The sequence below is a fragment of the Jaculus jaculus genome, chromosome 11 (genome assembly GCF_020740685.1).
Source record: "Jaculus jaculus isolate mJacJac1 chromosome 11, mJacJac1.mat.Y.cur, whole genome shotgun sequence".
In the NCBI taxonomy this organism is placed as follows: domain Eukaryota; kingdom Metazoa; phylum Chordata; class Mammalia; order Rodentia; family Dipodidae; genus Jaculus; species Jaculus jaculus.
Window position 1 is genome coordinate 104675675 of NC_059112.1, and position 15701 is coordinate 104691375.

Here is a 15701-nt window from a genome sequence, read left to right on the forward strand (position 1 = left end):
CCAGGACCCACATAAACCAGATGTGCAGGGTGTCACATGTGTCTGGAGTCCATTTTGCAGGGCTGAAGCAACTGGTGCACCCATTCTCTTTGTCTCCTTTCTCTCTTAAATAAATTAAATTGTTCCGAAAGTCACTGCTGTATTACAACTAATTATGAAGTGCTTGGGGAGTGCATAAACACACCCATGTACACAAAAAGACTATTTAGTTTAAAAAAAAAAAAAAACTTCACTATATTCCCAAGTACTGTTCAAGCAGCTATGGTTGATTTCTGCAGTCACAGCTTACTTAGCAGAGTCCTGCCCCAACCCAGGCTGCCCTAACCTAAATGCTTAGGACTGAAGGCATGAGCCACCATGCCTGGAAGACACATTCCATGTAGTAAATCAAAGGCTACCTATCGTATTTTGCAAGACCAAAGTTTTTCTAAGGTCCTCAACACCATACACTAGAACTGCAGCCTACTAGTGTCACAAGACACCATTTACTCAATCCCACAAGAAGTAAACAGAACCCATCATAGAAAGTAAAAACTTCAACCTTGCCACATCAAGTATGCCAACTACACACTGACACAGGCTCACGCCTCAGATGTCACACAAGGCAATTGTCCTACAGCACAAGCCTGGAAACTCCCCTGATGAGGTAAGATCATATGAGCCAAAACTGGAAAACTTTTCACAAAGTTGGGGTGGAAGCAGGTACTGAACACATAACCTTAAATTCCTACAAGTGGCTTTGTTCAGCAAAAACCTCTGAAGACCCCCAGCCTCACACGTGCCTCATTCATTCAGGATATCAAGTACCAGATGACAACTGACTGAAATAAAAAGTGCAACTGGGAGCTGGAGAGATGGTGTAGCAGTTAAGGTATTTGTCTTCAAAGTCAAATGACCCAGGCTCAATTCCCTAGTACCCACATAAAGTGTCTGGTTTGTTTGCAGTGGCTCGAAATTACGGCATATGTGTTCTGTCTCTGCCTCTTTCTCATAAATAAATTCAAAAAGAGTGCAATTGACAAGAGCAAGGAGCTGCATGTCAATAATCCCAGCACTTGTGAGATGGAAGTCACAAAGACCAGGCGTTTAAGGTTATCCTTGGCCACACAGAAAGTGGCCCAGTCAGGGCTCTAGGAGACTCTGTCTTTAAAGAAAAAAAAAAAAAAATCACATGGGATAACAGCACAGTCATTATTTCAAACCACTAAAAATCTGTAGACAAGCCGGGTATGGTGGCGCATGCCTGGAATCCCAGCCCTCAGGAGGCAGAGGTAGGAGTATCTCCGTGAGTTCAAGGCCACCCTAAGAATACAGAGTGAATTCCAGGTCAGCCTGGGCTAGAGTGAGACACTACCTCAGGGGGAAAAAAAAAAAATCTGTAAACAGTAACCGTGCAAAAACTCAATGATCCTGTTCATGTTAACTACAAAGGCTGCCTATGCACCCAACTAAAGGTCATTTCATAGTCCCCTGGACAGCTCATACCTTGGTCTGATGTAAGGCTGCCCTTCCAAAGCACACTCAAGTGTTCATTGAAGATTAGAAACATTTAGGCTCAAAGCCACAATCACACAGACTTGCATTCCATGGCCCTTTGCAAAATACTCGTAAGAGGCTAATTGTTTTTCAAAAGCCTTAAGTTTCATTTGATTCCATGAAAAAGATACTCAGATATGATGACAATACAAAACTGAAGACAACCCCCAACTTGTTTTGTAATTTCAATGATTTATTCATTTTGTGATCTTAAGTAAGTATCACTACTCCAGTGGGGATCCATTGATGAATTTGACTGTGGGTCTTTAGATTTAGCCAAATGCTTCCAAGCGATTTTGCTCTGTTCTAACATCGGTTCAACACGCCCAGTGTGCTCCCGCTGCAGCAGTGCGGGAGGAACTTGATTTGAACGTGCAGGTTAGGACAACAGACCTGAGGAGTTATGCTGTTTGAAAGAACCAGACCATCACTTGTGATGAAGGTTTGGTTCCCACTCACAAAACTGCCAAGCCTTAAAATGCAACCAATTCTGTTCCCAAGAGGGTGAGCAGGCCAGGCAAGCACCGCACCCATAATCCCAACACTCCGGAGGCTGAAGGTGAAGGACTTTGAGTCCAAGGCCAGTCTGGGCTAAATAGCAAGACCCTGTCTTGAAGAAAAGAAAAAAACAAAGGGAGAAAATGTCAATGTTATTTCTAAAAAGAATCACTCATGTATGCAATCTTCCATGATGCTCTGCATCAAGACTCACAAAGAAAACATCCAAGCCAATCTAATAAACGCCCTGCTAATGTTTTGAAGTGCGCAAGATTGAGAGATGTTAAAAACTAAACTTTCACTGAAGATTAGAAATCACCTCCTTTTGCTATGTGCTGAGGCACCTGAAAGTAATGGGAACCGGGAAAGGAGTAATCAGGTGACCAGAGCACATGATGTTAAATACAACAGAAGAAAAGTAACAAATGGTGTCAAGTTTTTAAAAAGTTTAATGGAGCCAATAATTAGGCATATAAATTGTGTTCTGGCAGACATTAAGACCTGCTTTCTCTTACCAAAGAAAATGGCACATGTTTTATCAAAATTTGACAATTGAGAATAAAGGGTACTAGGATTAAGCTTCAGAGCACCAACTTAAACAAAACAACCAAAAATATCGGCATCCAACTTGGAAGGAGGAAAGAGAATTAAGGGAGAAAGGGGAGATTAAATATGTGTTCCTCAATCTCAAAATCCTTCCGGAGCAGGAGTTCTGGCTTCTTGTGAGCAGCCAGCCCACCACCAAAGCCCTGTTCCAGAGCCGGGCTTAGAACAGACAAGCAAAGGCGCACTCCAAAGGGGAAGCCTGCAAGTATTCATAATACATAGGCTTGTACACTTCAGTTCACATGACAGATTGCTAGAATTCTTCCTGATATTCAAAACAGGACAAAACAAAATCTCACTTTTGAAAAAATTTAGAAATACCTCTTTTCATTCCTACTTTGAGAATGGACGTCACTGTTTTAAATAAGGGCAATATCTATAATGAATACAGAACTTCAATTCACACATTCCCATCATTCCTTTCACATCCCACCCAGTCAGTTTAGCAGGGTCTCTTCACAGAAAGGTATTATTAAGTGGCTGAAGAAATTGCAAACTTTCAACAAAGTGCTGTAGTTTCTAGAAAAAAACCTTACACTGATTTGCAATGGTCATTAAAGATTAAAAACAGTAAGTAACTGATACTGGACTACAAGTTTGCAAGGAAACATTTTTCACTGTCCTACTTGATATAGAATATTATAGAATAAATTACAGTACCTGGCAGGCTGACATCAGTTCTCCATCTAAAATTAGACTATCATTTAGTTCACGGGAGGAAAAAGGAAGAGGAAACATGCTCTAAAACATTGTAGCTACCAGGTCTTATACTGACCCAGAGAGGACTTGGCTGAGAACTTCTGTTTAGGTCTTCCTAACATTTAGGGAACCTCATGCAATTTCATCTTTTCCAGAATGAGATTCCAACTGCACTTCTGAGAGGGAACACAACAACAGGGAAAGTTGGGCTTTGCTAATTCAGTTGTCATCACATTGGCAGTAGAAAAAACATGTCTTTGTCTTTCACTCACTACGATGCAAACTGCACACAGCAGGGCACCCACAAAAAAAATGAAAAACAAAATGTGAATTACCTACCCCCACTATCAATCTCCTCACTAATCCCAAACAAAAAAGGAAGCCCACTCTGAAAGGTCATGACCTCTCAAGTCACCTTGACTGCAGTCTACATTAACCATAAGTACCCGGCATAGAAAGTAGTACTTGTTTTAAAGCTGAGTATTTGAAGCCTACAGGGTTAATTTGGGGCAGTTTAATGATATTGCTATCTTTAGAGCACTAACACACACAAAGTGAATCCAGTCAAGTTCTGTGTATTGATTCAATAGTTAACTGCATGACCATCAGAGCACCTCTTTACACACAATCATCAGCATGAGAAACTGCTTTAACTAAAACGGGAGGGTCTGGGAAGTAGTTTCATGGTTACTGTGTAGAAACCAGGTGCGTGGACCAGTGTGCTGCAGACATGGAAGCCTGCAGATCTGACACGGAAGCCAAATTGTGTTCTTGACAATTGTGGGAACCTAGCAATACTGCTGAAGCAAAAATACTCAACACAGCAGGAAATGGACCAAAAAATAAGAAGCATTCTATAACCAAATAAACATCTGATATTTCCTTTCCCTTTGAGAATAAATACAATTAAGGTCACTTTTAGCCTTGGAACGGATATATGTTTGCCTATGATGATCTTGCTAATGACTACTCACTATCTGATGTCCTCTGCTAGGATTAAAGTTCTGAGAAAGCCATAGTTAACAAGAGGCATCTATTGTCAATACCTACAACTTCCTTTATGGCAACCACTAGAGAATTCACTCATCTTATTAAACAGTGAACAAGGAAAGATGGCCTCGTGTTTCCTTTGCGGAAATGGTATATGTTGAGGATCAGGTGGCTTTCAAGCAGCATGGTGGGTGTGAAAATGTTTGCAAGTTTAGATCATTCTGTTGCGTTTATGGGTTGGTGAGTCTGTAATGACATCGCCACACTGGGCTGAGGTACGCTTTCTAGTTCCACCATTGTCCAAGTGGAGTGCCATTTCTTCTGATATGAAAGTGTTCAAATCGACATCATGGAGTCCATTTCTCCTTCGACTAGCATTCGATCCACTGCTTACATGTGTAGGAGAGCCTGGGGTACTCGAACGCACGCTTATACTAGCCATTGCACCACTAAGACCTAGGAAGAAGAAAAGAGGTTTTAGAGTTGCTCCATTACTCAACCCTTTTGAAAGCAACCCACTTTACTTTTGCATGTTGTCAGTGTCAAAGGAGGTCTGCTGGTTGAGAGTACTCAATTTTATTCTGGAAGGACCAATCATCTCACTTTGACCTGCACCTTATGGCAATACTGCCAATTGCCAGCTAGCAGTTAAGGAAAGCTTACTTATGTCAAGCACTGTGCTAAGTAAGGGCACAAAGTCATCCTAAGATTCTCCCATCTACTGTTAGCAAGGTACTGCCAACTGTTTACAGAAGGAGAAAGGAGGTGCTTGCTCAAAATCTGCCATTTTTGCTATCCAGAAGTCACGGTTAACAGACCTCTCTGTGCAGTGCACAAAGTAGAGGCAAGGTAACGTGTCCAGGCCCACGGCTTTCTAGGCGAGGTGACAGTGTGATGTATCAACCAAAAAAAAAAAAAAAAAAAGTGCAATGGCAAGCCTAAAGGTCAGTTAAAAATTACAGAGGGCTGGAGAGATGGCTCAGAGGTTAAGGTGCTTGCCTGTGAAGCCAAAGGACTCAGGTTTGATTCTCCAGTACCGATGTAAGCCAGATGCACAAGGGGGTGCATGCGTCTGGAGTTCATTTGCAGTGGCTGGAGGCCCTGGTGCACTCGTTTTCTGTTTCTCTTCCCTCAACCTCTCTCTCTACTTACAAATAAATAAAATTTTTAAAATTACACTGGCCATAGAATACTAAATGGGTGTAACCTGGAAAAGCAAGACTGTATCATCACTAGCCCAGACCCTTAGAACACCCTGTCTCTAATCCTTCAGAGAAGGAACAGGCAGGGTCAAGAATCCTTTTGCCTCACATTCTTAAATCCAGAATATGTCAATACTTGTTGAACACCCATTGCTTAAAATCTTATACAGTGAAGGGGCTCAACTTACACTCCAACCCATATGCTCGGGACAAGCCTGTGAAAGGCATGTAGTCAGGCCCCTACACAAACTACAACAATAAATCCAAAGTCCTAAAAGTGGCAATGAACTTTCCATCTAAAGAATTTCTTCCTGTGCTATTCGAGCCTAACCTATAATTTTGCTATTGCCTGACAACATTTATTCCGTAATGCAGGCTACTCAATGTTCTACCTTGGATTTTAAAGTAAGTTTTAGAGTTTAGATTTAATAACATTCCAATACTTCTAAGTTCGAACTCTGTAAAAGTAGTTTAAATCTGAGTATCAAATTTTTGAGGTAGGGTCTCACTTTAGTGCAGGCTGATCTGGCACTCACTCTGTAGCTCCAGACTGGCTTCAAACTCATCGTCCTTCCTCCGCCTCCTGAGCATTGGGAATAAATGCATGCACCACCATGCGCAGTTTAAATATTAATTTTTTTCAAAGACTATATCCTCCTCCATCATACCTATTAATTTCCCCTTGCCAAATACTGCACATAGCCAGTCCCCCCCATCTCTGTACCCCTAAAATGTGTTCTGTTCCCAGTGGCACTCTGAGGACATCCAAGTGCCCCTCTTTACCTCAACCTTTCCAAGGCCAGCACACTCCGGTCCTACCCCACATTTTGAAACCCCATAAATCTAGGTTCAGCAGCTGCTTTCAGGAACCAACCCAGAGAGCTTACTGCTACCATACTGAAACGCAGCTGGCCCCGAGCTGTGCCTTCCTTTCTCCTGACCCTACAGACAGCAACAATCTGAGACAAAGCCTGCATCTATCTTTGATGAAAGAGGGTCTCACTTAACACAGGCTCCTGGCCTCAAAGCTCCTGTCATTCTCCTGTCTCAGCCTCTCAGCTACTGGGATTACTGTCACCCAGCCAACAACAGGGTTTTCATACTTGCTTCATAGTGCAAATCTAAAGTGATTATAATGCAAGATCTGATAATTTGGCAATAAACTGGACTACCTTCAATAAATTCAGGATTTCTCTCATCATTTGAAAGAACAGAATTCAACAAGCCCCACCTCACAACACTTGCAGAATGTCCTATATGACAGTAATGACAAATGCCAAAGCTCATGAAACACCAAAGTATACTAGGCAGTCAAGCAAATGTTTCTTTGTTTCAGCATACACATAAAAAAGCAATAGGGCCAATTTGAAGATTCCCGTTAACTTCTGGAAAAATCATCCTGATCAGGTAACTAGGTTTTATTAGCAGTGACATCAATGTGCAACTGTTACCTATTCTCAGCATGGAGAATATTTTTTTAAGTTTGATTCACACATCTCCCAAGGACTTTCCACAAGTGTCAAAAAATAATTAAGATTAACAACAAAAAGTATGCATTTTGAACAGCCCAAATTTTATTTTAAAAATCAGTGACAGCTTCTGGAAGCTTCTTTTGGGAACCCTTAGCTAAGCCACACAAACACAATCAGGCCTATACAAGTACAGAACATCTAAACACATGCTTCAGAAGTGAAGTGAAGCTGTATATCCTGAGCACGATTTTCAAAGGGCTACGGGGTATCCATTGATAAAAGCAATAACAAGCGGCATGGTTGACAAAAAAAATCTCCATTGCTTCACATTAAACAAACTCACTTTTACTTTCTGCATCCATTTAAAATGCTTAGTGCAGGAAATAGAGGAAGATTTGGGTGTTTTCATTATACTTTTAAAATACACTGGAGTGAGAACAAGCTTCCAGTCAAGTTGCAGAAACCCAAGTTACATGAACATTATTATTTAAGACAGCGCGTCGCCATCACTGTAGTACGACATGCAGGCCCAGGAGAGTAAGGAAGTGTTGGCAGGGTCAATGACATGGTTACGTCACACAAAGGCAGAGAAAGAGCGAGCGTCCACCCAGCCAACTCACTGCCTCGGGCCAGCAACCAGAGACCTGATGCTGCTGCCCACGCTGCTCTACCACCTCCCAGGGCCGGTGGGAGGGGCAGGCGTGGGTGGTCCACCAGGACAGGCATCTCCAGGAAGACCCCAGAGTGGGACAAAGTGCATCCTTCTGCCTGGGAGGCCTAGAAAAACAGTGTTTTCCACCTTGGGAATGAAGTGCGCCATTCAGGCGGGCAGCACACTGAGTGAGGGCCAGGCAATGGCAGGGTTGGTGGAGTGGAGTGTTGCAGGCACAAAAGGAACTCACTCGTTTGAAAAAGACTTTCTACCAGGCAGGTTCTGGTAATGTGAAGTAGATACCACTCCCCACCCCAATCTGTAATATGCAATTCTGAATTTTTATTGAAGTTAAGCACACTAAAGCAAACCAATTACAGATACATATGTCATACCAAAAAAACATTTTCAGTTATGCTGACAGCCCAAAATGCTTTCCATTTTTTTCAAAGACAGTTTTTAATGTCAAGGGAAAAAATGCTCACAATGTCAGAATACAGTACCACATATGTAGTATGATCTCAACTGTGAAATAATTTTAATGGTTATACATTGAAACAAAAAACTAGTAGAACCAAACATTTAACTGCATTTGTTTCTATTTAGTGGAATCACAAGGTACTGAACTTTATACTTTTGGGAAATTTTCTCATTTTACAAGAAGTTTTAACATAAATTAGAAATATACTGAGAAAATTAAACTCAGATATTAAGGAACTTCATAGCTATCAATAAGTGCTTGATAAGTAAACTGGCTTTGAGACATGGGTTACACAGCCTCCTTTTTCACTACAATGAAAAAAACTGCTCAACAATTTTACTGTAGGTTCAAGAAAATACCAACTGGTGAAGGAAGCTCTTAAATTCTCCCTGCAGGAGCTTTAGTATTTAAGACCTAATTCTAACATAAAAAATGCCAACTATGAAATGTTAATGCTACTGTTAAGTGCCTCACTTGCTCTCAAGTTTTGGAGGCTGGGTTGAAGAAAAACAATCCACAAGCCCAGCATGGTGGCATACAGGCTTAATCCCAGCACTTGGAAAGCAGAGATAGTAGGATCACTGGGAGTTGGAGGCCATTCTGAGACTATACAGTGAATTCCAGGTCAGCCTGGTAAGACCCTACCTCAACACAACTCCCCCACCAAAAAACAAAAGGAAGAGAGGCATGAATTGAACATTTCCAGCCTTCAGAGGAAATTAAGACTGAGACAACTGTAATGAAGTGTAAGTGATGAAGAAACTAATGCATGAATCTCCTCCTCTTAGATTCCAAATAAGGTGTTCAAACACTCTTCCTGCTAGATCTCTATTGACAGCTCTCAGTTCACAAAGACACACACAGGCCTCTCAACATCTGTGGGACATCAGGGAGTGCCACACACCAGGCGTACAGGTGTCCTCAGGAGAAATGCGATGTAGAATGGGCATAAAAGTAAACCTTCCAAGTGCACTCTAATCAGTCTTCTGCCACACAAAGTTTCCAGGAATTTCTTCTACTCTATCCTATCACTTATGCACCTGTGTTGGCTTTCAAGCTATATATGTACTGAGGCTACATAGTGAGTTCTAGGTCAGCCTTGGCTAAAGCAAAACCCTACGGGGGGGGGGGGGTAACCTTTTTGCTAAGCTAAAGCAATCGATGAAGAGACCAGGTAGGGAAAAAAAAACATAAATTATAAATTATTAAATTTCTTCCAGATCTTTTCAGTTGTCTAAGTAATTTGATCCAGAAAAGGCTGTCCTCACAAAATAACACACTTCAACACAACTCGGGCACATTTGGCCAAGAATAGCATGTGGTTTATATGTATGTGCAAGTCCCTATCTGTGTGTACACACATGTGTAATGTGTGTAAATACATGTGAAAGCCAGGTCAGTGTTGGATATCTTCCTCAAACACTCTCTACTTTAGTTTATTTCTAGACAGAGTCTCTCATCTGAACCTGGAGGTCCACCAATTCAGCTGGACTAACTGTACAGCAAGTCCCAAGGATCTTGTCTAAGCCTCCCCAACACTGGGATTACAAGAGCTACAAGATACCACCCTGGTACTGGGGATCCAAACATTTCTGATGTTTACAGGGCAGGCCACTTTGATGACTTAACTATATCCCTGGCCTTCAAGCAATGTTTTGATTTAAAAAATAGTGCTGAGGGTGTGATGGCACAGGCCTTTAACCCCAGCACTCGGGAGGCAGAGGTAGGAGGATTACATGGTGACTTCCACATCAGTCTGAGCTAGAGTGAGACCCTACCTCAAGAGAAAAAAAAAAAATGTACTAAGAAGAAAATGTTTCAGGTTAGATAACACCAGCTTCCCACATCTATAAAAAGGGAGCCATCACTATGCTTCAGGTTTGACAAAATAGAAATTTGTCTTTTCTTTTTTTTTCTGGGTAAAATTATTAACAATTGGGGCTAGAGAAATGGCTTAGCAGTTAAGGCGCTTGCCTGCAAAGTCAAAGGACCCAGGTTCAATTCCCCAAGAACCATGTAAGCCAGATGTACAAGGTGACACATGCATCTAGGTGTCTGAACTTTGTTTTCATTGGCTGAAGGCCTTAGTGGTCCTAATCAATCTATTCACTTTCTCTCTCTCTTTCTCTTCCTCCCCCTGCCCCAGAAGAAAAAAAAAAAAACATTAACCCTCTAATTCAAAATTCAAATAACTACATTTTTCATGTAAGACCTCAACACACAAGTTTTTTTAGAACCAAGAATCTTGGGGAGAGAGTCAATCAAAATTCAAGATGTTGTGAATACACCATATGGAAAGCTACTTTTTGATAATGGCACACTCAGAAGCCAGATTGTTAATAGAAAAATTTCAGTCCTGGAGGTGGCATACCAAGGATGTCCCTGATGCCCCCAAAACATTGCCAAGACTCTTGGTTTTCTACTTGTCCCAATTGCCTGGGCTAAAAAGGTCACTAAAAAAATAAATCAATGGGGAGGGATATGATGGAGGATGGAATTTCAAAGGGGAAAATGGGGGGAGGGAAGGTATTACCATGGGATATTTTTTATAATCATGGAAAATGTTAATAAAAATTGACAAAAAAAATTAAAATAAACTATGGAACTAAAAAAATAAAGAACACTTTGGGGTTCCCTTCATGAGTTTTAGACAGAAAAGAAGAAATCAAGCTGGAGCCGAGCTGAAAACCTCTTCTCTGTAGACCAGCTAACAGAAAAACCTGGAAAAGGCTGCACTGCATGCAGCCCTGAGACAGGACAGAAGTCATCAGCGGTGAAACAGTAAACACTGCAAGCCCTATGTTTGGATAGTCAGGGCAAGTGACTGAACAGATGCAATAGTGGCATGTCTTATGGGGAAAACCCAGATCTGCTCTCTAATTGGAATGGAGGCTTTTTCTATGGGAAGGAATACATGCCTGATACTGAAAACCTAATCAAAACCCTATGGTGGGGGAGGTCTGAGCAGGAGTGTAACGCCTGCTCTTATCTGGCTAAATGCATATATTATGCTTACCAAACTGCCCTGTAAGCACTTAACATTCATAGCCATATATTGATGCTATTCTCACTTGTGGCTAGAAGTGTCTCTTTTTCAGATGGCAGTGACCACTGGGATGACCCAAAAGGCACCATAATGCTAAGAAGAAGTGACAGAGGAAAGCTGAGCTTGGTGGCAAATGTCTTTAATCCCACCACTCAACAGACAGTGGTAAGAGGATCTTCCTGAGTTTAAGGCCACCTGCAATTACATAGTGAATTTCAGGTCATCGTGGGATAGAATGAGACCCTACCTCAGGAAAATTTTAAAAAGGAAAAAAAAACCAGTACTCAGTACTGAAGTATCTACATCATAATCTTCCAAGGCTCAGGTCCATTGTGGAAGAGGTGGCAGAAAGAATGTAAGAGCCAAAGGGCCTTACCATGCAATCGTTCAGCCAGAAATTGGCCTCAATATCCATGACTTCACAGTGCCCAGCACTACCTTCACAACACCCTCATAAAAGGAGGAAAAGATGATGAAGTAAAGATAAAAAACACTAATAGAGAGGGAGGGATATGATGGAGAGTGGATTTATGAAGGAAGGGGAAAGTGGGGGAGGGGAGGGAATTAGCATGGTCTAATGACTAATTATGAAATTGTTATTTTTTTTAAAAAAGTTTAAAAAAAAGAATTCTGTCCAGCAACTTAAATGATTTTTTTAAACATTTTATTTTCTATACATTTATTAGCAAGAGAGAGAGAGAATGGGCACATCAGGGCCTCTAGCCACTGCAAATGAACTCCAGACGCATGCACCACCATGTGCATCTGCCTTACATGGGACCTGGAGAATCCAAACTGGGTCTATTGGCTTTGCAGGCAAGCACCTTATCTGCTAAGCCACCTCTCCAGCCCTTAGATGATTTATTTAGGTGAGGGAGAGGGAGAGAGAGGAAGGGGGAAACAGGAAAAAGGTTCCCTTACATCCTAGAGGTTTTTAGGCACACCCAAAAGGCAGTTAGCCTATGATTTTCCAAAGTCACAATGCTGTGCCTCATTGATTCTGTGGGCTTAACTACTTCAGGTGATGGGACAGCAGTCTACCAGGACAGAAACTGAGACACTTTGTAGTCACCTGTTCCCAGGTCCAATCAACAGCACTTGGTATGCACTGTGCCAGATTAAATACTGAGCTAAAGGTTTAAAACTACAGAGTGACAAAGGACACTTTTTTGAGAGGGAGAATTGGCCCACTACAGCCTTAGCCACAGCAATCAAACTCCAGACACTTGTGCCACCTAATGTGCATGTGTGACCTTGCACTTGCATCACCTTTGTGCATCTGGCTTATGTGGGATCTGGAGATAAACATGGGTTCTTAGGTTTCGCAGGCAAGTACCTTGTAACTTAACTGCTAAGCCATCTCTCCAGCAAGAACAACGTATACTTTTGATATAAGCAGCACATTCTATAGAAGAATGTAACTGCAGAAATCAGAATCCAACAATCCAAGAAAACCAGGGGTTTCAATCAGCCTAAGTTGTTGTCCTAACTCACAAAACATTGTTAATATGTTCTTTATGAGAACTGATATATAACTCAGTGGTAAAACTTAAGACCCTGCCTTCCATCCAAACAGAAACACACACATCCCCATACACACACCCCCAAAAAAGCAGAAATGGAGTGCTTACAGTCCCAGCAATTGTGAAAGCTGACACAGAAAGCTCTCTGGACAAAACAGGAGTTTGATCCTAGCCTTAACCACACAGCGAAACTTCACACCTCACAAAATGTGCCTTTTCCTAATAAGCCAACAAGTAAACTAGCGGCACATCTGTCAGGGTGAAAAGCAACTGCCATCTAATTGGACTGGAGGCCCACTCCATGAAGAGGGAATACATCCCTGACACTAGTAGTCATGAGCCCTAGGGGTGTAACGTCTGCTCTGTCTGGCCAAATGTTATATACTATGCTTATCAAACTGCCCAGTAAGCACTTCTCTTAATGTTCATACACTTATGTTAATGCTACTCTCACTTTTGGTAGAGAATCTTCTCTTTTCAGATGGCAGTGACCTGGGATGACTCAGAAGGCAACACGGTGCTGGAAAGAAGTGACAGGAGGGGCTGGGACTATGGCTTAGTGGTTAAGCACTTGCCTGTGAAGCCTAAGGAGACCCCCGGTTCAAGGCTCCATTCCCAAGGACCCACGTTAGCCAGATGCACAAGGGGGCGCATGTGTCTGGAGTTCGTTTGCAGTGGCTGGAAACCCTGGCATGCCCATTTTCTCTCTCTCCCTCCTTTCTCTGTCTCTCGCTCTCAAAAGAATACAAATATAAAAAATTTTAAAAGAATTGACAAGCGTGCTCAGCACTGCTATACCTCTATCACACCTTCCAAGGCTCATGGTCTACTGCAGAAGAGGTGGTGGAAAGATTGTAAGAGACAAAGGGTAGGACTCCTTACAACACACTCCCCTCAACACAAAAGGGCCTGGATGTCCATGACCTCACAGTGCCTGACACGACCTACACAAAACCATCATAATAGGAGGAAAAAGATCATGACCTCAAAATGAGAGAGATTGAGAGGGGGAGGGGATGTGACGGGGAATTGAGTTTTAAAGGGGAAAGTGGAGGGAGAGAGGGCATTACCATGGGATACTGTTTACAGCCATGGAAGTTAATAAAAAAATTTTTTTAAAGAAAAGAGAGAAAACGTGCCTTTCCTTTAAATTTGTTGCCCGTTGCTTCCCCCTAACCCCCACTCCCTTATGTAGGGCTTCACTCTAGCACAGGCCGACCTGGAATTCACTATGTAGTCTCAGGATGGCCTCAAGCTCACGGTAATCCTCCTACCTCTGCCTCCAAGTGCTGGGATTAAAGGCATGTGCCACCACACCTGGCTAACCCTATTTATTTATTTATTTATTTGAGAGAGAGAAAGAGGCAGAGAGAAGGTGAGGTGAGGGAGAGAATGGGCATGCCAGGGCCTCCAGCCACTGCCATCGAACTCCAGATGCATGCACCCCCTTGGCTTACATGGGTCCTAGAGAATCGAACCAGGATCCTTTGTCTTTGTAGTCAAACACCTTAACTGCTAAGCCATCCCTCTAGTACCTATTGCTTCATTTTGAAATTCTCTAGTGATGGGACCAAAGAGACAGCTCAGCAGTTAAGGCACTTGCTTGAAATTCTCTCATGTCACATTTAAGGCTCCCTTGCCTGAACTACCCAATGTGTCATAAATCTGCTTTCCACATAAGAACTTGAATCAGGAAACCTATCTTAAGCTAAAACCCATCAGTAGCAGTGGTCCTGCTAGTGTCTAGGGACAGCAAAGGTACATGCTGCTATCAGTCTAGAATGAGGGTACTGTGCAAAAGATCACCCAGGCCCAATAAGGTTAATGCTAGTTCTGCATTCAAGAATATCACTAAAATCCTTTTTGGAACTGAAAGCAAGTGATTTTTGAGTTAGTGTGGACCAGCATTGGTATCCAACAAAGATCACCTGGGAGAGAACTGAGCTTTGAAATATATATTACGGGTGAGGCTTGACTTGGAAAAGGGCTTCCCAGCCAGGCATGGTGCCACATGCCTTTGATCCCAGCACTCAGGAAGCAAAAGTAGGAAGAGCACTGTGAGCTCAAGACCTGTCTGAGACTACACAGTGATTTCCAGGTGATCCTGGGCTACAGCCAAGATCCTACCTTGAAGAGAAAAAAGAAAAAAAGAAAAGGTCCTCCTCCAGAATGCACCAATCCCTCACCATGACAACTCTCAAAAAGAGACCTCAAAGCTTTCCAGACAGTACAGGCTGGAGAAGTTCCTCTCTCTCTCTCTAACGTTATCTACAATTTTCACATGGAAGCAAACAGGATCCTAAAAGGCCACCAAACAATAAGAGAGGTCCTGGGTCACAGCTGCCAGAGGCAGCAAGCAAGCAACATTTCAATGTGGTTGTTTTTCACATACCACCTGACAAAGATGACTGAATTAAGACATCAAGAGCACACTGCCCAAGCTTCACAGGACCTAACCTCTAGTCTACACACAAAGCCTATGTGCTTGCTCCCACTACAGTGAACCAAAGACACAAAGCAGTCCATACAATGAAGCTTCACAACTGAGTTACTGTTGTGAAGAAATGCAGACACATAAAATTCAAGCATTTTCTGATGATTTTAGAGAAGAACTTCAAGATGTTTCAAAACTATCTCATCCCAAGCTCTGCCAAGGGGGTGGTGGCAAAAGCACCTCAAATCTACACATAACACAAGAGATATATAATGGGAAAGAAAGAGAGTGCACTTTGCAGCCACACAGATCCAAATATCTACCACTGTAGCCAAATGTGCCTTTCTTTATCAGTAAGATTATGATAACTTAGAGTAGGCATGAGGACTAAATGATGATTTCCTCAGCTTGGTGCCCAGGTGTGGTCCCAGCACAAAGGACTGCTCAAGGCCTGTCGGATTACAAATCAAAACCAGATCATAATGTGGACCCTGAAATACCACAGGGAAGTCTTGCCAAGGGAAATAGCAAGTTCAAAATCACTACACTGGTCTCATGAAAG

At 42.3% G+C, this 15701-nt stretch overlaps 1 protein-coding gene across 1 annotated transcript in view; it reads right to left on the reverse strand.

Moving 5' to 3' along the window:
- Positions 1-2465: 2465 nt before the first annotated feature.
- C11H16orf72 (chromosome 11 C16orf72 homolog) overlaps positions 2466-15701 on the reverse strand; it is a 33871-nt gene continuing 20635 nt past the window's right edge. The window contains exon 4 of the mRNA XM_004652253.3: positions 2466-4785. Within this exon, the coding sequence (XP_004652310.1) occupies positions 4541-4785 (245 nt within the window). The 3' untranslated portion in view covers positions 2466-4540. The remainder of the gene's footprint in view (positions 4786-15701) is intronic.